Source organism: Mauremys mutica, chromosome 8, assembly GCF_020497125.1.
Source record: "Mauremys mutica isolate MM-2020 ecotype Southern chromosome 8, ASM2049712v1, whole genome shotgun sequence".
In the NCBI taxonomy this organism is placed as follows: domain Eukaryota; kingdom Metazoa; phylum Chordata; order Testudines; family Geoemydidae; genus Mauremys; species Mauremys mutica.
In genome coordinates, this window is record NC_059079.1 from 58859199 (window position 1) to 58886900 (window position 27702).

General features: G+C 42.5%; 1 protein-coding gene across 4 annotated transcripts in view; it reads right to left on the bottom strand.

Annotated features, from left to right (window-relative positions):
* Window positions 1-27702, bottom strand: part of RASAL2 (RAS protein activator like 2) — a 279206-nt gene that overhangs the window by 24970 nt on the left and 226534 nt on the right. For all 4 annotated transcript variants that reach the window (XM_045026721.1, XM_045026720.1, XM_045026719.1 and 1 more), the window contains 8 exons: window positions 27428-27537; window positions 15345-15498; window positions 11920-12018; window positions 10682-11236; window positions 8140-8284; window positions 3008-3152; window positions 1846-2082; window positions 926-1127 (listed from right to left, as the gene is read on the bottom strand). In XM_045026721.1, coding sequence (XP_044882656.1) covers window positions 926-1127; window positions 1846-2082; window positions 3008-3152; window positions 8140-8284; window positions 10682-11236; window positions 11920-12018; window positions 15345-15498; window positions 27428-27537 — 1647 coding nt within the window. The remainder of the gene's footprint in view (window positions 1-925; window positions 1128-1845; window positions 2083-3007; window positions 3153-8139; window positions 8285-10681; window positions 11237-11919; window positions 12019-15344; window positions 15499-27427; window positions 27538-27702) is intronic.

Below are 27702 nucleotides of genomic sequence, written 5' to 3' on the forward strand. Positions count from 1 at the left end.
TCTGCAGCGTGATGGGAATAGCTAAATGCTTGTAAACATGTAAAAATGGCAAACTCTGATTCAAGAACTCTGTTCCTTGTATCCGAGTCCTTTCTCTACTTACCAGTTTTTAATTCTATTAGCTCTGAAGAGCCCACATGGCTAGGGAAAAGCAAGCTGGAATCTGTTCTGTCTCATGCATCAGCCAATTTGCCAGCTAAAGGCTGACAACAGAATGTCCATTACCCGTGATGATGTAGGTAGCAGAATAGACACAGCCTGGTTTTCAGATCTCAGGAGCTTGCAGTGTTGGCTCTTAGAGAATCAGCTTCACCATGCACAATGTGGGGCATGTAAAAGTACGAATGGGACAGGGCATACATGGGGAACCTGATCTTATGTTAATCTGATCCAAAGCCTGTTGAAATCAGCAGGAAGATTCCCAGAGACTGCAATGGTCTTTGGCTCAGGCCCTTAATGAAAACACTGCTGTTAAACTACTCCAATCTGGGAGGAGGAGGAAAGCCTAAGAAGGGAATGTGCAGCAATGAGTTGTCTCCACTGATATTCCCATTCTCCATCCATGCCGTGCCCTTTTTACCCTGCACAGGTGTGAGTAAGGGAGTGGGTGTTCAGGGAGGCTTCATATCACTGTGCAGAGAACAACACTGAACTCCCAGCCTCTGCAAAGCATTTACACTTGTGCTGGAGCACAACTACCTTGCACATCCTGTTCAAGGCCTCACAGGTCTTGCAGGAGCTAGGCCTTGATCTGGAATCATTTAAAGGATAAATGCCACAGTCACATACTTTTCTAAAGAGTTACTGAATTTTAGAAAGTTCCCCCTAAAATAGGACTTGGCTGCTCCTTGGGCATTTCCTGGTGTTGACAGTTGCTATGGTACCATTGCAGAATCCACCCTCCCAGCCCTTGGGCCTGCTTTACCTTATCAAGTTGGGACACAACCTCCCATAATAGCGAGTGCAAAACTGAGAGCTCCCTGCCCAAGTCAATGTAGCCTTCAAACCCAGGGGTGTTTGAGATGGTGTCCGGGTTAGAGATCTCCAGCAGAAAGCGCTTCATTCCCCCCCATTCATGTTCCAGGAAATCATTCATGAAGGCCATGTACTCCTCTTTATTACCAAACCTAGAGAGAGAGAGAGAGAGAGAGAGAGAGAGAGAGAGAGAGAGAGAATGAATGACCACCACACAGAATACAACAGATAAGTGTTCAGAGAATTATTCTAATGCTTTCCCCTTCATCTTTCTTCCTGGGGTAGGAGAAGAGAGGCAAGTGATTGAAGAATCCCACTGCTTTGCTTGACTCATCTGGGTACTAACTATCCACTGTTCATATCACTGGGTGACAGGCACCACCACCGCCCCCCACATACACTACCCATTTTGGAGACTCTGGGCATATGTCCTTTGCATCATTCCTTTGGCTGGGAGTTTGGATAAAAGGAGTTACCACCTTCAAGTAACTTGTATTGAATTCTACTTGTATTCTTTATATGAGATCAAATGAAAACCAAAGTGTGTATGTACCTACACAGAAAACACCTGACTCTGTTCTCAGTTACAACAGTTTATACCAGTGTCATTTTACTGACTTCAGTGACTACTCCTGAAAACAGAATCAGGCCGACAGTGTACACGTCAGTACTCTTCTTGGTTTATGTAGCCACGCAGTATGTGGGTGGAAAAGCATCCTCCCCATTCCAAGTTTCACACAGTATTCCTAGGATTTAGTTTTAGAATTGCATTTGCACAGAGCTCTCCTTTCCTTTCCTCAATAATATGCAATGAGACAGAGACCCCTGAACATTTTGTTGTTTCAGGGCTAATATGCTACTGCCACCTACTTAGCAAAATTGGCGAGGTTCTGAATGACTTTAGCAATGAGTGTCAGAGTGCGAGATGTCCGGTCGTCAGGATACTCCTGCATGAGACTGAAGAGACTAGGGGACATGATAGCCGGGCACAGGAAACGGAGGAAGAGTGAGGCACTGATCAGGCGTTCACTGATGTCCTGCTTGCCCCGACTGAGGCACTTCTGCTTCCAGGATGCAAACACCTCCTTCAGCTCACGAGGAAACACACTGCAAACAATTAAATCAATCAATAAAATGACAAAGGTGTGAAATGTAACAGGTTGAACTGACAGCCTGTCACAGGAAATGCAAAACCACGCAAAACAGAAACGCTGGCTATTCTGTTATTTCAGCCCAGCAAACGTTATTAGGTTTCTAGTCTTAGCTCCCAGATCACCATTTTAGTTGGTACACTTAAGTATTATTCAAAGCATTCCTCTAGAAGATATAAAACTAAATCCTTTTCAATCACTTTGATTTACAGGTTAAGAAATGTTCATCCCTAGTTTGAAGTGAATGGCAAATTGGTTTGTAAAAATTCAGACACACTGAACTGTTGCTCATTTCTATAATTGGACTTAAAATTTTGAATGCTTTAACCTTTTTTTTTTATTGCTTTTCATTAGATCTGGCCTGAAGCAAAAAAGCCAGTATTTCAACATTTCCAACTTGATCAGAAGTAAACACTAATAGAAATCTCCTGTGAAGCGTTTTCCCTACAATATAATTTCCAGACCACTTTTGCAGATCTAAGAGGTCTGAAAAACATTTCATATAAGCATCCAAGCTATCAGCTGCTTATTCAAATAGAACTTCTGAAGTTTAGTCTTCAAGTTACCCCATTGATTCAATCATCATTAACTATATCTCCTTTGCCACAGTAAATATTTCAAGGGACATTCCCATACGATACAGTACTTAGGACTGAGTATGGTGTCAGTACTGCTTGTTTGGACGGAACTTCTCTCTGTGATGTTGTGTAGAGAGTGGTTAGCCACAGGAACCCAAGCTCCTATAATATATGGAAGTATATTTGTCCTCGGTCACAACTACTGCTGCTTTCCCATATTTTGGAGAGAGAGGGATACTATTTTTGCCTTTCCTAACCAAATGGTCAAACCAAGTGGCCAATGAGTGAGAGGCACGTGCTCACCAGTAGGAGTTGATAATCTTGCAGAAGGCCAGCTCACAACACATTTTCAGGTTGCTCTGATGATCAGTTAATTCACTGGATGAACATTTGCTGGGATCGACTTCACAGTTCTCATCTGACTCATACAAAGCCTTGATGAATTCTCCTGTAAGGGAAGAGGGTTACAAACAGTGGCAATTATAGAAAAGTCTTCTTGATGTATCTTTAAATCCTGTTTATGCCTCTCCTCGGCAACTGCATTTTCTGCACCCAGCATCTGCAGTGAGGTAGTCTCCAAACACCAGATGTGGAGTGCATGACTCCTCATAACTGTTTTCAAACACAGGATTTGCCATACCAGATCAGGCCATTGGTGCTCTAACCAACAGCCGAGGCTTCAGAGGAAGGCAAATCCCGCTCGTCTCCCCTCCCAAAATAATGAATCTAGCCAGCTGTGCAACTGCTGTACATTGGGGGGCAGGGAAGATGAGAGGGAGAATTCCTTTCTGACCTCTGCAAGATATCAGCTTACACCCTGAAGAATGATTATCCTTACCTCTTTTTGCATAAATACAAATGTTATTAGCGATCATAAAATTATCCATCCCTTTAAAATGCAAAGCCAGGCGACTTGTCTTTGTGACCTTCTCTGGCAATGAATCTGACAATACTTTTTATTTTTATTAGTTCTAAATTTACTGTATTTTAATTTCATTGAGTGTCACCTGGTTCTTGCATTATGAGACATGGTAAAAAAGGAGGATTTACCAGGTTTCACTCTGTTCTTTGCAACTGTGAATAATTCAATCCAGGTTAACTAATCCTGGTTTATGCAGTCTATTGTCAACCTTACATCTTGCGGAATCTTTGCTGCCTATTTCTAGAGCTTTTAAATTTCTACCCTCTCTTTCTTAAGGTGAGGCAATTGAAATTGGACACAACTTCAGACTGGGCATGGTGGGGCCCTCCATTGGTTGATATTCTGTAATGTCAGTGTATTTTCTACTCTCTCTCTCATATGGACTCCAGCATACTCATTACTTTTTAAACTGCTGCTGTGCACTGGGTATCTTCCCTTATCTGCTTAATGATTTAGTGACTCCTGAGTTGTGTCTTCAGAAGATGTTCCCAGTTTGGAGTTTATGCCAGAAGGACTGTCTGTGCAAAAACTGTTGTTTAACAAACAAACAAAAAACCTCAAAACCAAACCACCAATGGCTTTGCACGCAGGACAGGTAGTACATTTACCCAAATCTTTTCACCTCCACAAATTTTTGTTCATGTGCTTGAGTATATAACCTTACAGCCAACACCTGGTCATGCTATAATTATTCTGAACAAGTATTCATAGTTCATGGGAAAATCCAATTTAGAAAATTTTGCTGGTGCCTGAACCCTGGGAAGAAACGGAACCTACAACTTCCTGAAATGAGTCTGTTCACAGTGTACTTTGCCACAAGGGGTTGAAATTGGGCCATTAAAGGATTGATTAATTAGTGGGCAACTTCAACAGCACAGAGTAAAGCTGTTAGGAGCATTATTCTCTTCCAATAGGAGAAGTGAAGTATCAGAAAGCAGCATTTCATAGCAGAAGGAAGGAGATTCAATCTAGTAAACAGCAATACTATAGTATAATCAGAACAAGTACGTTTGGCTGATGAACAACAATTTGATAAAAAACGAATTGGTTATTTTTAAGATAATCTGGGCTCCACTACAGAAAAATTATGCGGAGGGAAGGCAGTTTAGTATTATTTGCTAAGTTAAGCGCTCAGCACCACTTCTGGGTAAGCAAACTCTGGTTGGAACAATAGTTTCCCAAATCATTTTTTATGCACTTGTAACTTGCTCTCAGTAGTCCATAGCCAGATCCTAATCATGTATTAAAATGTGCTTCTAGGTATACTATACACTTAATACTGAATTCAGCGTCATTAATTTGTTTCGCACAATATGGAATCTAACTGAATGTATTGTGTGACGCATTTAAAACTAGATAAATATATCTTCAAGAGCCATCTTGGCCTAGGCTGACGTAACAGGTCTTTTTCCATCTCTAACTTCTATGATTCACAATCTTATCGCTTAGCACTAGTGTCCAAAACAATGTATAAATAGTCATTAATTTAAAAGTATCCATGTAGTTACTGCACATTAATGGACTCTCAGTCAAATGTAACATATTGAACCAAAAGGTGATAATTAAATCTGCTGGAAGACAAGGCATCAAGTAAAATGCTGTTTGCCTCCATGTACTGGGCTAGACTCTGCCACCCTTACTCGTGTTGAGTAGTGCCTTAAGGTTCTACCCAGTGAGTAAAGCTGGCAGAATTAGAAAAGATATACACAATACACTCAAATATACATAATCACATCTCAGATTCTGACTTGAGACACTGACTAATCTGGCCAACCACTTAACACCTGGATGACTGGCCAGTTTCCAGGCCACTAGGGAGGAGGGCTGGGTCTCTTGGAAGGAGTCAGTTCTGACATGATTTAATCTGGCCTGCATCAATTTCCAATCTCTCCCTAAGCCAAGAAACAAGAGGGGAAAAGTGGCTCATCTTGGGCAGGAGAAGAACCAGAATACAGCTGGCAGTGCCTCCTTGTAGAGAGGCTGTCCATTTACTGGGAGCTGTGCACAATCTAAGTTGCAATGGGTATGTCTACACAGCAGAAGAAAAACCCACAGCTGGCCCGTGCCAGCTGACTCGGGCTTGCTGGGTTCAGGCTAAGGGACTGTTTCATTGCTATATAGATTTCTGGGCTCAGCTGGAGCCCAATTTGGGACCCTTCCACGTCTACACGGCAGTGAAATAGCCCTGCAGCCCGAGTCGGCTGGCATGGACCAGCTACAGGCGTCTAGTCGCTGTGTAGACATACCCAATGTTGGGATAGCACTTGTGGCTGGGATTACTTGTTTGGCAGTAGCATGTGGGGGGGGGGGGGGGGAGAGAAGGGAGGAACGGCACAGAGCCACCAGTGTCTCTGTGCAGGTAAGACAGGTAGACAAGCAGGATGAGTCTGCTAGGCTTGCTGGGAGGGGTAAGCTAGGAAGGCAGGAAGTTGAGGGGGCTGGGGTGAGTGCTGCTGTGGGGATGCAGGTGGTCTGGCCTAGTAGAGCAGGAGTCAGGTCTAGTGGGCAGAGCAGGTGTCCAAGTTGGGGAATGGCACCAAGGGTCAGCACCAGAGTCAATTTCTAATTACCAGAGTCAGGGGTCGAGCCAGAGTCAGCAGCAAGAATTGATGCTGAGGGTCAGGGCTGAGGTCAGATACCAAAAGTCAGAGCCAAGGGTCAAACCAAAGTCAGTGTCGGAGGCCGGGGTCGGAGCCAGGACTGGTCACTGATGGTTGGAAGTGAGGTGTAAGGGCAGGAACTAGAGGAGAGGCAAGGATCAAGCACAGGGATGGAGCACAGTGGGAACAGGAGTGAAGACATGAGTGAGACAGGAATGGAGCAGGAATCAGGAACAGGGTTGGGTGCAAGAACAAGCAAGGTCCAATGTAGCCACAAGAAGAAATCATCTTGTTGCTTGGGCAAGCTTTCTGTGCCACCTTCTTGCTTAAATAGCATGGTTGGAACAACTGGCAGAGCTGGACAATCCTCCAGTCAGGGCTCCCGTGGATGGTGCCTTGACTGAGGCTATAGTCCTACTAGTGTCTTGGCCCACCAGGTTTCAGCAGACCTTGGGTGGAGGACAGGATGCAGTTGCTGTCTGTGGACTCCTAGGTCTGGATTTGAGACCTGGGACATCACAAGAGCAAGAGCTAAGCATGTAGGCTGAGATGAGCAACTGGAGAACAACTGATTCTGTTCTTTTCCTGAGTAAAGAGCACTTCAAACAAGCATCCTCAAGGGGTCCCCGGAACAGCTTGAAGCAGGTTCTCCTGGTTTGTGATGCTCACTAGCCTCACAACCTCATTCTCTCCAGCTGGCCACATGTAACCCTAAATATTTCTGTTTGCATCTGGTGCAGGATTAGAAGGTTAGGGTGGGATTAAGAGAAATATGACTATCAGGGTATTGAATTAATTGCTTAAAAGCAGAGGTCATGACCAAAGCTTGTGACTCAGAAGGCCATGCTGGAAATTTGCCAGTAGCTCAATGCTGCACCTAATGTGTATGCAAATTGTCAAATCTTTATTATAATACATACATGCACCCAACCCTAATACCGGCTTGGACTTGTACCTTCCTTGACAAATGAACAGGAACAGCTTGGTTGGAGGTTCCCCAGCAATAAAATCCAGTGGAAGATCAGCTTTGCCCTCAGCCTCACACCCCTACGTGCATATCAGTTTTCAGGTGGGACTTTGGGCTGCCCTGCTGTATGGAACATCTTCAACATTATGGTTCCTTTCCCCCACCAAAGGGGCTATGCAAGTTTACGCAGAACGCTACTGATCCTTTCTTGAAATTTCCATTTAGCTTCTTTCATCTGGGATTATACGTGATACTGGATTCACCAGCAATGTCCAGATGCAAAGCTTATACAATGCAAAGGCACTGAACTTCATCTATGTTGTCAGTATCTTTCCTAGTTGTTAGATTATCAAAATCACCTTTATCCCTATTCACATACTCCATAATCATAAGGAAGAGATATGACATTTAAATCAATAAGGAGAATCAAGGAAAAAGATGGTACCTAGAAAAATGTAGAGCACTGGTATGAGATAACCATTAAATGGGACACCTTAATCCACACAGAAGTGAGTGTGAACTTTTTCCAGCTGCTGCAAATCTTAGGAGCCAAATCTTGTTTCTGCGCTCCATAAACACATAGGGCCCAGATGCAGCAGAACCAGTGAGGTTCTACTGCACATGGTGAGAAAGCAGCATTTCAGGAGTACATGCAAGGGACATGTCACAAGTCCCCTAGCTAAAAGATCCCTGTGCTGCTGTATGCACTGGCTGAGGCCAGTGGATCTGGTGCTATGTGGTAAGGGGCCTGGATCTCAGTACACGGGGTTCCAAGAGCCACAGAACCAACTCCAGCCTTGAGGCTGGAGTAGCAGTCAATGCATTTCCCACCAGGATACTCAAAGCACAGCCAAGTTACTTGGCGGATTGCTCTGACAGTATTTGGCTCTAGGTTCTGTGAAAGAGAGAGAGAGAGAGAGAGAGAGAGAGACTGGAACTTTCTTACCTAGTGCATCATGAAGATACTTCTGTCCTACCAGCTTTAGGTACTCCTCAATGGCTTTGGTGGCAAGCGTATTCTCCCTGAAGATCAAAACATCATGCTCCCCACAGCGATCTACCTCAGACATCACCAGATCGGTCAAGAAGTCCTGAGGGAAAAAGTCCAGCAGGAATAAGGTTTATTAACCAAACCGAATCATGCTATGCTCTTTAAACGACTTTAGAACCCAGATGGGAAGAGTAAAAGGAGCCCTGCACTCATCAAAACAGGATGAGAGGATAATTGAACTGAAGTGCCTGGCCTCGGGGAAGGCATGCAAATATTACAGCACTGGGGACTATACAGATTAGCTAGAATAGCAGCTGGGACTGGTGGGTAAAATTACAAAGGTGGAAGCAAGCCTCTAAATAAAAAATCCCTACAACCAAGCTTTTTTTTTGACATTTTATGATACACTCACTCCTCCATGGCTGACATGTTATAATCATGCTTTACTGATGCATGTTAGAGATAACTACCTGTGTGATTCCCTGCTATCCAAACTCAAATATCAGGAGGAAAGCAAATCCAACTTTTTACTGAATACAGGAATTTTATTAAGAAGGATTTAGACCAAGGAAATTAATTAGCATAAAATGGGCTGGGGATTTGGGAGACAAAGTTAGCACTCTTACTATGCCTTGATTTAGCATTGTGTTGAACTGCATTCAGGCTATCAGGCAGGCCAGACAGAACAAAGGGCAAGAAACAAAGCAGACTGCAAGCTCCTAATACAGGACCCCATCCTGCAGTGGTGATTAAATTCCTCAGCTGCTTACTCCAGCAGGAACTGAGGGTACTCAGCATCCCACAGGAAGCAACCAGTCCCTTCCATAATCCAGCCTCAGACACTGTAAGGCTCCTGGGGGCAGAGACCAAATTTTTGTTTGTTTTCTACATATTTTAACACCCCATCAAGCCTCCGTGAATAATACAACAGAAGCTTGCTAATCTGCAGAAAAAAAAGGGGCAGCCTCTCACACATCCCTAAAATGCTACTTCACAAAATTTACTGAAGCACATTACTAGTATACTAGGAAGTCTCCAATAACTACAATCAAACTACATTACCCTTGCTTTATTGTTATTTACTTACCTTTTATTTTCTCTAAAAATTGGAAACAGTTTTCCCAATCAGTGTAAATTAGTGAGATTCAAGTGTAACAACAATATAACAAAATCCTGGATCGCTCACTTGAGAGCTCCAGGTTGTAATATCCTACATCGTAAGATTTCACCAGTACGTTAGAATCCAAAATACAAGCACTACAAAGGTAGAGCTTTAACACGCTAATTTATTGATCTGTTGCAAGGAACGCTGAAGGAATCTGGAGATGGCTTGCCAGAATTACTACAGTTCAATGCTACAGGAGCTACTCTAGCTGTAAACTGCTCTAGATCACACAAGCAAATGATATTGTATGAATTCTCATCACGCTTGGTCATAAAGGACATTCTATCGAGAGGGACATGTGCCATGGAAGATGGTAAATATAGTGTATAAAAGTTAAAGGATTATGTAAACATTCTCGTCCACACACAACACCTGGCTCATCCAAGTTTGGCTGTGCTTTAAAAACTCAGGGTAGCTGGTACAGCTGGGGGTCATAGAGGCTAGAGCTCGGGCACCACTTTCACTCAGGCTGGTAATCTACCTGCTTTGCAGTGACAAAGTGACCCCTTGAGCGGGATAGTCCTCTAATGTCTTCCCACAATGCCCCGCGTACCCAGAAGGACAGACAAGTTGGGATACAATCATAGAGCAGCTCAGCTTATTGCACATGAAGAACCATGGGATATGCCCGAGAAGTCTGAGCGACACACACAAGTGAGTGCAGCACCAGTGTGAGGATGCAGCAATGCGGGTATGGCTTTTCAGGGTGGCTACTCACAATCCAGCTAGGCTAATCCAAGTGCTAATCACCCATGTTAACTGTGGTGAATCCTTGCTGTGTTCACTGTTTATAAGACACATTGACAAAATTTTATTTGCAAGCCTCTTGATGCTACAGTGTTCATGGTGCATCACCTATCCAGCAATGCAGGAAACAGTTCTATGTACTCAAGGTACAAACGTAACATTCTGTGATGATAGGATGCTAGGAAGTCCTTCCACCTACATGGCTAATGTTTTAACCCTGCAATAATTATCTCCTCTAAGTGTCTACATCTAGCTCTTTGAAATATATTCGTACTTACAGATTCTACTTCTGCCTTTGGTAATGTGTTGCACACCTATATTGCCTTCCTTTTATAAAGGATTTGCCCACGCTCATTCTGCTTTGCTTTACTTCGCTTCCCCTCTACAGCCTCTCCCCTTTGGTAGTGTTCCCCTCCTCTAACTCCCATTCCCAGGGCTGTACATCCCTCATACTAGTTCCATCTTAATCTCTATTTAAATTTATGCAAACCCAGCCTTCCTAGTCTGTGAATTTTTTTTTTTTAAACCCACGAGAAATGCTTATGAGCCTCAGGAATCTTTGTGACATGTTCCTTCTGTTCTTACCTTGGCTCTGCCAGTGCTTTGAAGAATGTGCACCAAAGCACAGGCCATCTCCTCCTTGTTCCTCACGCTGATCACAGGCTCCAGCACTGAGCACAGCATGGTGTAGTTGTTAGTAACAAACTCTGCAAATTCTTTGTACTGTTCCATGGGGAGGATGGTGATGGTCTGGTATCGGGACTTGATCCGAATGGAAGGCCCCCCTGATTTCCCTTTATTGGGGGTAGGTGTGCTGACTGGGTACCACTTTTCCACAAACTGACGGCCAGTCACACTGGCCATGGGGATGTTGACCAGTCCTACATAGTTATTCTTGTCTTTTTTCTTCTTCTTCTCCACATCCTTATAGATGTGAACTGTGATGCTATGGAGGGGCGGGAGGCCATAGAACTCAAAGTGTTCGCCCCAGAAGATGTTGTCTGCTTTTGTTTTGCTGGTGGTGCGGGCAAACAGAGTGTCGTCAAGGCACAGCTCACAGAAGTATTTCTTCTTGGGGGCCAAGTCCTTGGCCTCAATGATCCAGAGACGGAGCACATTCTCGGCTCGACGGCAGTTGTCCTGTGCAGAACAAAGAGCTCAGTGTTGATTTAGAGAAAGTGATGAGGAAAAAGAGCATTTTCTTTTCAAACAGAAAACACTGATCACGCTATAAGTGTATTTTATACATCGCTACTTGATCACCTTTGAATCAATTTGATCAAATTGGTTCAGAACACAAACTTGCTCTTCGCTTCTGCCATTAAGAAGCTGGCAGATTCATAAAATTTCTGGTAACTCAGTAAAAAAAAATGTTTTTGTTTAAAAACACAGACAGAAATCACTCTGTTACCAAGAGCTATCCCCTCTATTGGGCTATGACGCTCTGCATCCTTGCTCCTGGGTCACACTTTAGAAGGAACTCAATCTAAAGCCTAGCAACCAGACGCTTCGCCTGACTGACAATGGTAGTTCCTTGATCAGTCTCATTGAACAGAAGTTCTGAGAGATGAGGATCAGGAGGCAAGGTAACAGGAATATATTAGTTAAAGGTTTAGCCTATTGCACTTAATATAAAAGTGGTGCCTGCAAGGTTTTGGTACACCAAGAGTGGCCTCCTTCCTCAGTAGCTACTTTGGTGTGATCAACCTAATTAAATAGGCGAGCACCTCTGTGATGGTTTGATATATCATCTGGAGAAGAATCCAATCATGTCATGTACATTTTACTGGTGTTAATGTTCTTGCAGCTTCCTCTTCTGTTACCTTGTTAGGCTGCACTGTCCTGCGTAGGTTTTCCATCCACTTGTCTCTCTCTGCTGCAGAGGAACAACTGAAACATTTACTGCCGCTGGAGTAGGTTACCTGAAACACAAACAATAGGTCCAGTTCTGGTAAGACAGCAAAGCAGAAAAAGGAGCAAAAGTCATAGGTGATTTTCAAGCATTGAGAGCAAATATGAAAGAGGCAGCAAAATATGGGAGCGGGGAAGGAACAAGCCTGAAAAGGACACAGAGTGCAGAGAAAAAAAAACCCTCAGCTCAGATGGGTATAAAACTGAAGGGAAATACACTGTTCTACCCAAATGTTCTGAGAGACTGTAAAATAAGGATGTAGTCAGCAACTTGAAATTTGTGCACATGCTAACTGAACTGCAGCCTCTAGATACTTGCAATATCCCCTTAAGTCCCCAAGGCAGACAATCTGATCATTAACAGAGCAGGTGTAGCGAGAGAGAGAGTCACATGTTGATGAAAGGTCTGATGCCCAAAAATCCCTGCTGGATGTCACTGGAAATACTGTCTTCAGGAAGCTAAGAAGTGCACACTCTGGGTACTATACACATCAATGGGCTGAAACAGCCAAAATGTTTGACTCTGCTTTTGGAAGAGACACCACCACTTGGAGCAAAACTGATGCTAGCTCTGTTTGTGCATATTAGGAGACAGTTGCATTTTGCTTCCATTTTTATTTGGCCTTGCCAGCTTTCCCTATTCTTCCCATTCAGATATATGAGCATGGGCAAACCACTTTAAGACTAAATTTTAGCACTAAATTTTGCATTTGTTTTGCCAGCTGTCTTCCATCTACCCAGGAAGATTGAAGCAGAATAGGAAATGCTTTCAGCCAATGGGCTATGTTGTGACTATTGAGCCTACAAAGTATACTTCTATTGTGAGCTCAGATGTAAAAAGTATGTGAAAGTTCATAAGATGTTACAAAAGCCATGAAAAATAGGTCAAGTTGTTTATAATTCGGAATGCTGTAACAAGTGCAAAAGAACCAGACAAAGAAGATTGATTAATCTAAACCAAAAAGGCCATGTTGATATAATCCAAAAATAGTTGAAATTATGCTTGCTAAAAACGGAAGATGTGGAACCAGACTTAATAGACCAAAATTGGTGTGACGGATATGAAGCCTAACTGGTGGACAAAATAATGAGGGAGATGAACTATGACACCCGCTTTTACCCTTTCTTAAAGAGACTGAAAAAAGACATGATCAGCTCAGCTCAGTTCTCCCTCTCATATCCCATCCCACCTGGAGTCCCAGCTTATCCCCCGAACTGCCAGCACTGCAACTCATCCCAGCTCACCTTGACTCATCTAAAGGACTTTCTTCCTGAGAGGAAGGCCTGCTGGCCTTAATCTTGTTCAAGGTACTTTATTTTCACCTGTGAGTGCTGAAAGTCATCACATGATTGTGACATCCAGTCCTCAAGCCCATTAGCAGGGATATATAATTGCCAGCATTGCAGGGGCATGTAAGATCCTGCATCATTTCCCCTTCCTTTGTTGCAGCGATTCTCAATCTTTTTTACTGGTGACCCCTTTCACATAGCAAGCCTCTGAGTGCGACCCCCACTCCCAATCAATTAAAAATGTTTTAAAATATATTTAACACCATTATAAATGCTGGAGGCAAAGCAGGGTTTGGGGTAGAGGCTGGCAGCTCCACCCCATGTAAGAACCTTGCAACCCCCTGAGGGGTCCCGACCCCCAGTTTGAGAACTCCGGCTTTGTGGTATTATTTTATGCCCTCCCTTCTTTTCTCCTATTCTCTCTCTCACCCTCTTGGCTTTTCATCGAATCCTGAAGTCAGCTATGTTGTATTCATCCAAGCCTGCCTTGTCTATGAAGAAAATATCCAGTAAAATGATGTCCCTGACCAGATCGTAAATTGGGATCCAAGTAGCAGGTGTCATGTTTGACTTGCCAGCCAAAAGCACCCTCTTGTAACTAATCAGCAAAAGCTTATTTCACCCATCTTTTCTCCTCTGCCTTGTGTCTATCTGTTAAGCCCAGGATAAGTAAATGCACTCTACACATCAAGGCTGGAGTAAAATTAACCCTTTCCTTTTCATCAAAGAAAAGTTGTTCTGAAAATAAGAGACTGATCTTTTGCCTCCAAAAGGAGAAAGGCTTTAAAGGTTTTGACTAAGTTTGTTTTTGCATAATCACTCAACCTGAGTTTCAATACAAATGCTTGCTTTGATTTCTTGTTCCTTCTTCTGTTTAATCACTAAACTTTTCATTTGAATAAATGCTTTTGGGTGTTTGTCAAGTTACTGAGTAAAACCAAAGCCTCTGTTTAAAATAACCCCAAACCTACCTATCTCTGTTTAATGTTGGACAGTGAAAGAGATTATAGATACCTTTAACTCTTTGGGCCTTTGAGATCAATATCCACACAACAGATACTACTCTGAAATGAGTTGGAACAGCTTTTGAACATGTTCCCTTAAGGAAAAGGGATGAGACTGATATATTTGGAGTTCTGATAGAGCAGTTTTCAAGGTAGCAAACAGATCTTTGTGTCAGGGATTTAGACACCTGGGGCCATATTCATCCTAGGCATAATTCCACTGAAGACCAAGTGGGCCCATGACGTGGTGTTGAGCGTGATGGCCTTGAAGTAGGACTTGATAATATGTTGTTCATTCTGTCAACTTTAGACAGGTGTTTTAGGTAGGGTTTATCCAATTTAAAAGCACACTTATGTAATATAACTTTAGTATCCTTCCACTAACTTTACAGATCTTTCTAACTTAGAGGCCACTTTCTTCACATGGTATGTTGGTAACCAAGATCAGCCGCGGTGCTGTTGCTAACAGCCCCATAATATGAATGGAGGGAAGCGAGGGAGAAGGCCAGTGGGCAGCAGAAGCCCTGAGCCACAGAATTTAATCCCTTGATTGCCTGACAAAGTTCAAGTTTGTTGACCTTCCGGACACCTGCAAGGCCTCTGTTTACTCAAGCTTTTCCTCAATAACTTGCCAGAACAGGGCTTTTGGAGCAGAGCTCTTATCAGCTGACTTCTCAATTTGGTCATATTTAACTGTTTTTTTAAAATGTACTGTAAAAGAATTCAGATTATGAGGAGTGAAACAAGCAAGCTTAAGCCATATATCTGCATGCACATTACAAATGCTTAGATATGTATCAGATACACAGACATTCAATTAGAAGAGTACAGTCACTTAAAAGATTTCTTCCCATTGACTGATAGATGTCATTAGCCCCAAGGACTTTAGAATCTTACGATGATGGTCTACATCATAACCTCAAATGTCTGAGAAAACGGATTTATTCACTCACTTAGGAAATCACAAAACAGTGCACACTGGGGATGCATACTGACTGACCACACCATGCAATCTGTACTTTTATGGGGTGGAGTTTCTTTACCTCAAAGCAGAAGTCTTGTCCAAGGATACTGCTGTGAAGTGGTTTGACAAAGACTTTCTCCTCAATCCCAAGATCCAATGCCTCCACTGCGCTGCCCGGGCTAAGCAAAGACTCATGTGAACGAGATTCTTTCAGCTTTGGCAGTCCACGAGACCTGAAAACGAGAACAAATGGGGAAAAATAAGAGGGGGTCAGGGAGACCTCTCCTGAACAAGATTTGGCAAGATCCAGAAATAAAAGGAAGATTGAGACTGATGAGTTAACCAGTCTGTACAATTTTACAAGTACTTTATAACCCTAAAGAAAATAAATTCCGTCAGTCCCCTTTTGGCTCTTGCTGACTTCTCAAAGACACACACCTCCAGCTAACTTGTCACCTTTAGAGTTTTGGGAGCAGTTTTGCATGTCAAATGGTTTACAGTATTTTCAGAATTAAGTTTCCATGTGATACTTGTATGTTAGTGCTTGTTTATTCAAAAACTTAGTTTGTGACAAGCTGGAGTGTAAATCTACCCTGCCAGGCACCAAGTGTCCATGTTGACCCTGATGCCATGCACTACAAACTTGTCAGTGCACTTTAATCTACTGTTTCAAAGCAGGGTAGATTGAAGTGCACTACAGTAATTTGGGTGTGCAGCAGAGGGTCCACACATGCACTTGTGCTGCAGGCTAGTGCAGAGTAGACTCTCACCCCAGCTTGCTGTGACCTAAGTGTTTGTGTAGACAAGGCCTGCGTGAAATAAAGTAGATCTAGTGCAGTCTACTGTCAAAGTGGCACTGTGAAGTACCAGGTTTCTGACTCCAGAATAAATGTTATCACCTCAGGTTCCTTCCTCCTTGTGCATCACTACCTGGAATAAAAGGTTCTGCAGGTAAAATTGTGCTTTCAATGGCACTACTTTGGTGGGGCTACTCATGTCTAACTGATCATCCCTGTAACTGGAACTTAGTAAATGAAATGACTGATAGTAAACATGGAATAGAATCCAGGTCTCTCTCTTACTGCATTTGATTCTGCAGCGTGAACAAGGATAAGAACAGTAAAAACATATTTGCTACTCTAGGCCTCGATTCAGCAAAGCACTTAAGCACATGCTTAACCCTATATCACTATTCAGCAATTCACAGCAAATAAGACTAAGCATAAGGAGGAGCAGATGCGTGAGTAGTAGTGCACACATTTTTCAGAGTAGAGCTGCACTTTAAAGCAATACTTTCTCACCACGGTTTCCCATCATAGTTGGGCCACAATGTAGGCCTGGTCTATACTAGAAAATTAGGTCGGTTTAACTACATCGGTCAAGGGTGTGAAAAATCCACCCCTCTGAGCAGCATTGTTAAGCTGACCTAAATCCCCATGCAGACTATGCTAGAATTCTTCCGTCAACCTAGCTACTGCCTCCCAGGGAGGTGGATTACCTACGCTGATGGGTGATCCCCTCCTGTTGGCATAGGTAGTGTCTACACTGAAGCGCTACACCGGCGCAGCTGTATCACTGTAGCGTTTTAAGTGTAAACAAGCCCTTAGTTTCAAAGCAAAAACATTTACCAATGGCTATTCAAAGAAGGATTGGGAAGGTTTTGTTAGCTGTGCTGGCAGCTTTATTCTCTGAAAAATTGTACTTCCCCTTGAAACTCTTTTTTATGAAAACCCAATACTTCATAATATTAAAGAAATCTTAAACTCTCAATACCATAGCAGCAGCTTTATTGAGGGATATTTGAAAATAGGAAGCCTTCTCTAAATGCATTTTTGTTTGCATCTTCACCAGTTCTAAGGCAGCTTACCAAGACATGGATACCATGAAGGATAAATATATTAAGAAGCAAGCAGAGTTCACCTCATTTTAGTTTTGCACAAGATAAGCTACTTCTGGCATGCCGGTTGATTCACATGGGATCTTTAGACATTCTCAGAGAAAATGTAGGTTACATTAAATATATTAAAATGATCTAAACAGAGGGAACAGCTGCATTCTGATAAGATGGATGCTACAAAAAGATTTCAAATACAAATTGACAACATTAGTATGAGCACTTTGTCTGCACTGTGATTTTTTATAATAGGTTACAGCAGCAGCTTGTACCAAGGAAAACCTAAAACCTCAGTCATGTATAATTGAACACTTGCTGCAATTAGGTAGGGCAAGTCTAAAATAAACACACCACAATGCACCACTTTAATATTGTTCTATGCAAAATCCTCTCTCTAATTTAAATTTCTCCTCTAAAGAAAGAACTGTTGAGGTCACTTGGCTACCCAAGTGGCAACTCTCCCAAATTCTCAGCAAATTCAGTTCCAAAAGAAGGTCCTTTAGTGAATGATGCCAGGGAACTGGCTGAGAGCGCCCACAGCTAATTCCAGCCCCAACAGCTCACAGCAGAAGAAAATGGGGTGGTCAGAAGTGAGGAGAAGACAGACGACTCCTTCCAAAACAAGGCAACTTTTCACAAATCCTGATTAAGCCATCACATTTGTAGCATCCTAGGGTTAAATGGCCAACACATTCTAATTTACATCAATCAAGCGCACCTACATGAAGCAATTGTACAGCCATCTGGCAGTGCACCCCCAAATCATAGCGGTGCCACATCACAGCCTCTCCAAATCTTTTTCTGGGCTACATCTCAGAAAAGAAATCCAGGTGTGCAGAGGAAGAAATGCACAAAATCCAGCAGTAGTTTTATCTCAAGCCTTTGGTTAAAAGTTTCAGATGAATTTTAAGCCAGGCAGGAACATTGGTAGGAAGAAAAGCTACTCCATCCATACACGTTTAGTAATATCCCTTCTCCTCGTCCTTCATGCTGGATCTTGCCCCTCAGGTGACACAAACAAGGTTCCTGGCGGTGCGCAGCCTGCTCAACACTGGGCCTGTTTCCATGGTGCTGCATCTATAAGGAGGTTAGAGCTGGAAGACAGCAGGGAGAAGCAGCAGCCAGCAGGGCTCAGGGAGCATGCTCTGCAACAAGGCAAAGGTGACCTTTCAAGCAAGGAGGGAATTGCTCTTTCTTGGATTTAACAAGTTAACTAGATCCTAGATAGTAAAGAATGGCAAGGAGGGAAAAATATCTTTAAAAAACCGCTAGCCAGTGGCCTACTAGGAATGGGGCGGGGGCTGAAGAAAAATACATCACAGAAGTTCTATTTATCTTTCTTCACATATGATCTTCCCCCACTGGGAGACATTTACCATATCCCACCTCACAAGCTAAATTTTTTACTAACACATCTGTTTTGTTTCCTCTGCAGCATTCTCTTTAGCCTACTAATTTTGAACGTGGTTTTATCTCAGATCAACTTGAATATAAAATGGTCTTGTCTGGTCAGGGGAGAGGGGCTGTGAATAAGTTTTAGCAATTCCTGGAAGTGACTCTATTTTCCTGCACAGATTTCTTTTTGGTGATTGGTTCCTTTCAGCACTGCCAGGCAAACAACTATCAACTGATTAAAACTCAACCTCATTCTGACACCACAGTGATACTGGAGAGTTGCTTGTTGGGTTAAAAGTGAATGAATGCATCTGCAATTGCCACAATGTATTTTTCATTTATTAGTAAAACTGTTTAGTAATCTATGATACTGCTGCTCGGGACATAGTTTAGTCAGAGGCAATTGCAATAGAAATAAATTTTATTTCTACTAAAATAGTTTTCTGTTTCTGTTAAAAAAGTCTCATCCAACATTCTGTTGTTGTAATTAATAAAATAGACAATTTGCCCACCCCGTTACCTCTCTGGCCTAGACACACAGTTAATAACTCAAAGCCACTCACTTATTTTTCTAATGTCCAGTGATGATGCCAGATTAAAAGAGCCTTTCCCGTATTAGATGGAAAGCTATTGGAAAAATGAGTACTACTTAGAGTGTCTGTGAAGAGAGAGGTAATCCCAGAGAAGCAGGATTACTATAAACAGGAAGATCAAGCAGGCCCAGCGTGGGGGAAGGGTTGTTTGCACAAATCTGTTTCTATTAAACAGCTCCATTAACAACTCAAATCCTGATTTCAATTACACTGAACCTTACATGATTAACCTTTTCCCTACTATTTCTTCTATCTACTGCACATGGTAAAAACTCGACATAAGGGAACACATGGTTAAAATGCATCATCACCAACCAACCATTTCTATCATGAGAAGTAGCGGTAGGAGGAGTGTGAGGGAAAACATTTCAACTTCTCACCTCTTTCCAAATGCGAATGGGGAGTGGTCCTCATAGTGAAGTATGCATGTTCCTCAATCAGAGCTTTGACAATGCCCCAAACTACTGACCCAGCCGACGAATCCCACCACTACTGACAAGGTATCTCCAGCAACAATACCATACAACTCCAACCCCAATCTGACCCTGTCTCCTTGCACATCATGATTCAGTAGTTCTCCTTTTCAGGAGGATTTCAGTTGTGAGTAGAGGAGACTGGGAACTGAAAACCTCAGGCTTCCAATGGCAGCATCTGACACACAATAATCGATTAATGAGCCACTACTGTATTCTAGCAAGCATAAGGGGGAAAAGGGTTAAAAACCTAATTGCTTTGGTAATGAAGCTGTCCTGCTGATTTTGACCTATTTAAAAGCCACGCTACAAAGTACAAAAGGCTTTCAATTACTCAGCATACTAGGGAGAGCATTATATTGTTCCAAAAGCCAACACGGGAATATCAATAATCGAAAAACCAAACATTAAATAAGTACAGCACTGAAGGAACAAAATCCCATAATATTTTTTCTTCATCAACAAATGAAGGTAAAGCTCAAGAACATTGATTAGAATTATATTAGTAAGGAGAGCTGAATTCTGCTCAGCCCAGTCACCCAACTAAAACCCATTTGTCTCAACTGTCCTCAAATTAAAAAATTGTCCAGAAAGTTATGCCTGTATGCTTCAGAAAAATCCACAACACAACACCGATGCAGTAATAGAGATACTTCCGAAGATCAAAAGGATTAATTCAATACTTATCCACAAAATCAAGAGAGAACCTGGATTCCTGTGTGGTGGAGTTTCTGCTCAACATTGCAATTAGGAATCCCAGGTCCGCTGAACTGAACCCTAAAGTTGGCAACAGCATCTCAGTCCGGAAGTACAGGTGCACTCAACCAGGGCTGAAGCAGTGGATTCCCATGGCAAGCATTCATTCTATAGGCACCACACCCTGCTTGGTTTTCCAACCATCAATTAGCAAAATGTCCCACTACTTGGTCAACAATTCTACGAGTCTAACCAGTTTTATTATATATTTGTTTATTCACTATTGGAAACTGTAGTTTATTTGTTGACAATGAACAGAACTCAAATGTAAACAAGAGCCTCTGCTCTTTCTGAGCACAGAGATTCAGATCTTGTTTAATTGCAGGGCCCTACCCAAAGCCCTAAACTCATTGTTTGAACCATGTATGTTTAATTTCAAAGCCCTTCGAGCTCTCTCTCCGTACAGATCACAGCTTGTCTAACATAAATCTCATATGGTGCCAAGGAACATCCTGCAGAATTTCACAATCATAACATTATCTTTCCTCTGACAATCATAGTCCCTACTGCTAACATTTCAGACTCCTTTATTTTGCTGAAGCAGATACTTAACTATAATGTTTCATTTAAATGCTATTTATGGAAATGTACTATGTAGGGTGGAGCCTCCCTTCTGCATGCCTGAGAGTGCGCTGTGGGTTACAGAAATGCATCTGCCATGAAGGGGGATGTTTATAAAGGGGCCAACTGAACTGGCAGCCAGGGTAGAGTCTGTATCCACAAAGGGAAGGTTTATGACAGGAAGCTTAACATTGTGGGCTTGTTCAATTTTTCCTGAAAAACAAAGCAGCTACATAAGACCTGAAAGCAGTGGCTGAGAGAAACACTCACTAGAACATGACCAATGAGACATTTCCGTAGAGACAACCTGCTTCATCCCCTCCTCCCCCACCTGGCACTCTCCAACATGTAGACAGAAATGACATATGTTGAATGAGTGCTCCTGAGTGAGTCACTCCTTAATAGCGAATTGCGTAATACAGATTTTATTCTCAAATCTCAAACAGGGTAAAATCACCCACTTTTTTTAAAACAAGGATTAAGTAGAATGAGTGAATGAGAAAGTGAAAACACTGCATGATTTGTTTCCATTTATCTCATCTTTTTTCCACCTTCGTACTACAAAGAATCGAGGGGAAAAAATGAGGACCTACCGATAGTAGAAAGAGCTGGTCTGAGAGCAGCGATAGCGCTTCACCACGAATCCCAAAGCCATGGCTACTAGCTGCCCTGGTGCCTGGCAGGGTCCATTCTTAGCAAGCACAGAAAGGAACGTTTGGCAAACTACGACTATCTGATAATGCCATAACATCACTTTTACTAAATCAGGAGGATTCCCACGTGGCAGTAAATCCCAGCAGGGCAAAACCCTCCCAGCTGTTCTAAGAGCTTTAATGCCGTTGCCGAGAGCATATGCAACCAGGCTCAACCATCTTTACTCTCCACACAAACAAACCGAAGGGAAGAATTATGAGGCTGGTTGGAGATGCTCTCAGACTCCCAGCCACAAACTGACTATATTAATTTGGTCTCCTTGCCCCATCTCCTATCCAAAGCATGTTATCCATGAACCTTTTATGCTGTTTTACCTTTAGATTCAGTAGACATGTTTTTATGCTTTAGGAAGACACTCTCAACACATGTAAGATGCAAGTGTGTGAGATGAATGCAATGGGAACCAGCCTAGGAAAAATGTGAAAGTGAACACAGTAAATGGTGCCAAATGCTCTTGCAACATGAGATACATACATCCAATACAGTATCTCTCTGGGATGCAGTGTCTGGACAACTCCATTCAAATCTGGCTTCGGTCACAAATGAGAAGGGAGTCTGGAAGTTTCAAGCTAGAGCACTGTGAGATCCGAAACAATTTTGCAAGCACAGCAGGCTCTGCTCAGGAGATAGCCAGAAGCTGGAATAGCTGAAGTGAGGTAAGTCAGTGACAAAACAGTGCTGTGGAAGATGCAGGCCCAGACTGGGTGCACAGGTATTGTGCTGTTAACATCCCAATTTTGAAGAGCTGGCCTGATATGCCAGCCAGCTATACTGAAACCTAGTTTTGAATCCAGTTTCAGTATATTTAAGCTGGATGATCAATTGCTTCCCCACTGCAGCAGTCCCAGCTGCATCCTGTATGGCAGTTCTCATTCTCAAATCCCCTTCCCTACAACGCTCCTGGGTCATCTCTCTACCTCAAAACAATTCTGCTCACAGGGCACTACCTGCCAACATCCTGAATGAGATACAAGTCTGCAATACCAAATCCTGAAACACACCAGAATAGGTAAATCTCCTGGCATCTATAGGTATTTATCTATAAATTGCACCTCTATCACTATAGAACCTGAACATCTTGGAACCATTAGAAAAATGAAACTGCAATATCCATCTCTCTCCATACCCACCTGGTAGGAAGGAGCTTATTTTTGTGAATGATTTTGGGGTAAGCTAATGACATTGTGTATTTTACTACTACTACTACTAATAATGCTGCTTTTTTTGTGAAATGGGATGAAGTAAGTCTCCTGCCTATCTAGCCCTATAAACTTGCATAACGCCATGAAATCCTGTGTGAATATCTCCTCAGATATGGGTGGTATGATTCACTACGGATTAGGCACGGAAAGTTCTTATATGTAATAAACCAATAATAATAAAGGGGCAGTGATGACACAGGAGGTTGGGAAGAATGCTAATTCATTCATATTAAATAAACACAATTATAGAAAAACAAATGCTAATTTTTCACCTTTCTTTGTTCACAAGCTATTTTTAATGGTTGCATCTTCCTCTTTTGTCCTTTGAATAAATAAACTCAATATTGTTTTAAAGAGGCTGAGAATATATTTTTAAATTCCTCTTCCTCCTCCCACCCCACCACCCTCTCTGGTACTTAGCTATCTCCTTCTATCTTCACTGTCTCATTCATACGTGAATTCTCAGTTGCCTTTTCATACCATACCAGACAACTGTGTTTTCTGAGACCTTCAGCTTCAAAGTGAAACTTACTAAAAATCATTGGTAAGATTTACTGTACAACGGGGTTTAGCTTCCTTTGTGGTTGTACTTATAAAGTAAAGTAAGGTATACAATTACACACGTTCAAAGATGCTGTATTCGAGTGGTGCATTTCCGGATAGGAGGCCACTAATGCAAACACAACTCCATTAAACATTCAGTCTCTTCCACGTAAGGTGCCCAGGAGGTTAGTACTGCTACAAATGCTCATCAATTTCTTTCCAAAGAGATTGAGGCAGTATTCTTTTCCCTCATTGTCCTGTAGCACAACACTTTACAAATGCATTGGCAGAGCATCTGTGATGTCAAAAGAAATTGCTACACACTTCAAGCAAAAGAGTAATACTCTCTTACAGAACAGTTAATTTATTGATAGCAATAAAGATGCTGGGGTAAATTTTATTATTGGTAGATGAAGCCTAACTATTCTCTCCTGGCTCGCTGCTTCACCTTGGGCCTTTATCTACCCAACTTAGTCCCTTCTCCAAATGAACAAGGATTTGTCCTCATTGTTTATATTTCTTGGCTGCCTGTGATAGCTCCTGCTGAGTCCTTTAGAATTCCTGTGCAAATATATTAAAAATTCAATGTTCCTGTCATAGGGCCAAGGGCCGGCAAAGTCACAAATGCCAACAACGCCCTCTGGCCACTTCCCAGAAAAAGGATTGCTATGCTCAGAGAGTGCAGCAAGCCTGGTATTAGAAAGCAGAGCAGCTTAATCCCCAACTATCTTAGCAACTCCTGTCTGGCCCCCTCCTAGCAGCATCTCTAGTGCAGGCACAAGGCGGGGGAGGTGTTGGAGTAGAAGCTGCATAGTTGATAGGAGAATGGGGAAAGGTGACAAAGATGTGTGGGAGGTACAGACTGCTGGGGCAAGAGGCTTACATGTGCGAGTTCTGAGGACAGCGCTGTAAGAGGGAAAGTTGGTGTGGGAGCCCGGGGAGAGGAGAGATAGGGAAAGCAACAGCTTTCCATCACTCCAGCCAGCCTCCCTTTCAGGCTGCCATGCTTTGCATCTACCTTTCCAGCTCCCTGTTTCCTCACCTCCTACACTGGGCCCTATTACTGGAACACCTCAATTCATTTGCCCACTGAGCCATTATTTTTAAATCCAGCCCTAGGCGTCTTAAGAGGATCATGGCACACTGACACAACAGACTGATGGTGCCAACTGCCATTAGGGCCTGAAATAGAATGTACAGTTTGCAAATCATTGCCAAGACAGCCCAGGAGTCCCTTAGATCTATCTGATCATTCATGTTTGCATGCTAAAAACCCGCATGCTGTTTTCTAGGATTAAAAATAGGGTGTGTACAGTAGCCAGCTTCTACACCAAAGTAACTGGTGTTAAATACAATTACCCACTTTCATCCCCCAGAAAACAGTGCTTCCCTTATGCAGTAAGAGCAAATGTCCATCAATTCACATGTAGCAAGACAGCATTCTCAGCTGAAACCAAGGGTAGCCAGAGGAACACAAATACAGGCTGTGACGGTGCACCCCCTAAGGCTTTATGGAAATATGCTTATGAATGTATATATGACATAACTGGAATATGTTTTATGCTACATGTGCCATGTAACATATCTTTGTAAAGGTTATGATCTACCGAATATATTCATCCTATTTGTATGCATGTGTCATTATTGTATTCGATGTTATGAATATTGGCTGTGTATTTGTTTGATTTTAAATAGCCTTAGTAAGGCATTTGGACAGATTCTTTAGAAAGGAATTTGCAAGTTAAGTGCCCAATCAAGAAGCACTTAATGGACAATGGATTTTGGAAGGCTCGGATCCACATAAGAAGTCTACATGAGGATGTTCAAGGTAGCATGTGAACCGTGGCTGCTACCTGTAAATTCTGAGTCATGCATGGACATGTGAATTGCCCATGTGACTCCAAAACTCCATCTTGTAGCTGGTATTCTACACGGGGAGGGAGGGGTATCCATCCACAAGAAAAAGTCTATTTAAACCCCTGGGAGACCCCTCATTTGGTCTTCAACTGGCTCAAGAAATGGCAGCTCCAACCCCAAAGGATACCTGAAAGAAACTGGAACAAAGGACAGTAACCACAGGGGGTATGAGTGATTGCTGCACCCAGACTAGAAGGAGACTAGGCTGTAAAAGGAAGCTTCCTGGAACACCTCTGAGGGTGAGGTTTTATTTGTATTCAGTTTTCTTACTGTATTAGGCATAGACTTGTGTGTTTTATTTTATTTTACTTGGTAATTCACTTTGTTCAGTCTGTTACTACTTGCAACCACTTAAATCCTACTTTCTGTATTTAATAAAATCACTTTTTACTCATTATTTAACCCAGAGTATGCATTGAGACCTGGGGGAGGCGGGGGGGGGGGGGGAGTGCGCAAGCAGCTGTGCATCTCTATCGGTGTTATAGAGGGCGAACGATTTTTGAGTTTACCCTGTATAAGCTTTATACAAGGTAAAATGGATTTATTTGGGGTTTGGACCCTGTTGGGAGCTGGGCATCTGAGTGTTAAAGACAGGAACACTTCTTAAGCTGCTTTCAGTTAAGCTTGCAATTTGTGGGATGTGCTTCAGACCTGGGTCTGTGTTTGTGGCTTGCAAGCGTGTCTGGCACAGCCAGGCAGGGCTCTGGAGTCCCAAACTGGCAGGGAAAGAAGTAGTCTGGGCACATCAGTTGGCAGCCCCAAGGGGGTTTCTGTGATCCAACCCATCACACGCATGGGTGTGAGATTTTATATCAGAAAACTTTGTTTAAAGTTTTTAAAATCCCCCATTAAAAATAACAGGATATCACCAGGTGGTGACCTTATTTACCACACTTAAGCCTATAGGAGTAAATTTTCATAGCTGAAGTGTCTGATAATATGAGTTTATGACAGACCTTTAGCCACAACAGCATGGGTGACACGGCCATGACTGAAGGAGCAGCACATTGTCCACTTTGTTGGCTACATCCTGTGAGCAGTTTCTCCATAACTCACAAAGCTAACAAGGCCTCTAACACCTGAAGCCTTGCTGTCTCCACTATTTTATGCGCTGCTTTTTAGACAGAGAAGGCAGCGCTATCGATTGAAGCAGCACAGCATGACAGACGCAAATAATGAATTCAGCCCAGCAGAGAGAGTGAAAATGCATTAAACACACAATAATGTTGTAAAGTCAAAGAAGCCTGTCAGGGTCCTAAGTACGGGGAAGCCCATTTACCACTCAATCCAACTCTACCACTGGGCTTCATGGAGTAAAAAATAACCTGTCTGGCTTCCAATTAAGACAATCATGACACTTTACAAAAGCGAAAAATGCAGCTGAGGCAGGTAAAAACAAAATATAATTGCCCCTCCCCAAGCCACCAGCAAAACATAAGCAAGCCTAGATATACCGACTGAGCGCGCTAAGGTGGGTCTAATCAAACTAGCTTCTGAATTTTGGGAGCTGTAGCCCCGACTTCTAGTTTTCTGAAGAATAGGCCCTGCTTCCATTAGAGAAATTCACACTGCGGTAACTACATGACTGTATTTGACAACAGTATGAATCCCCAATAGTGATGCTCTGCAGTACAGTATATGTTAGGGATTTGCATGGTAACTACATCACACAACCCCTAATGAAGATGCACTGCATCAGGATATTTGTGTTTGCGGTTGTGTAAATATACTGGTGCAAATTTCTCTAATGCAGACAGGGCCACAGTATTGTATTGTGAAACTTAATGCTTATAAGGTGTTTGGAGACCTGGGAGGAGAAGTGCTAAAAAAAAGAACAAGATATTTTAGTGCAGACACTTAAGCAAACCCCTTTTCACCAGCCATCTTTAGGACTAGTGACAATCTCATCTGATGTAAGCACGTGCAACATTTAACAATTTAACAGGCTAACAGATATATTTCTGCTAGTTTAAAAAACAAAACCACTCTAGTTGCCCCTCATTTCTGTCAGTTTGCAGGCATGCTTACACAGACTAACATGTTTTGTCAGGCACTTTTGGAAGAGTTGAGCTGAAACTACCAGCCTCCTTCCGAGGAAGTGCAGAGACTCCTACCTGTCATCAGCGTTGCGGATAGATGGAAGACGGAAACTTGTATTCCTGTCCAGCTTTGACTGGCTCTTTGTCCTCTTGATGGAGCCTTTCAGACGTTTGCTGAAGAAGCCCTAAAATGAAGTGTCATAGCAAGTGAAACAGGGAAATGCTTATGCAAGTAATGACTAAACAAATGGGCCTATCTCTACTTTATAAACCAAAAATGCTTCAGTCTGCAACAAAACTCAAACTGATCATAATCCCATTAAGGTACAATAAAAATTATTGCATGACAA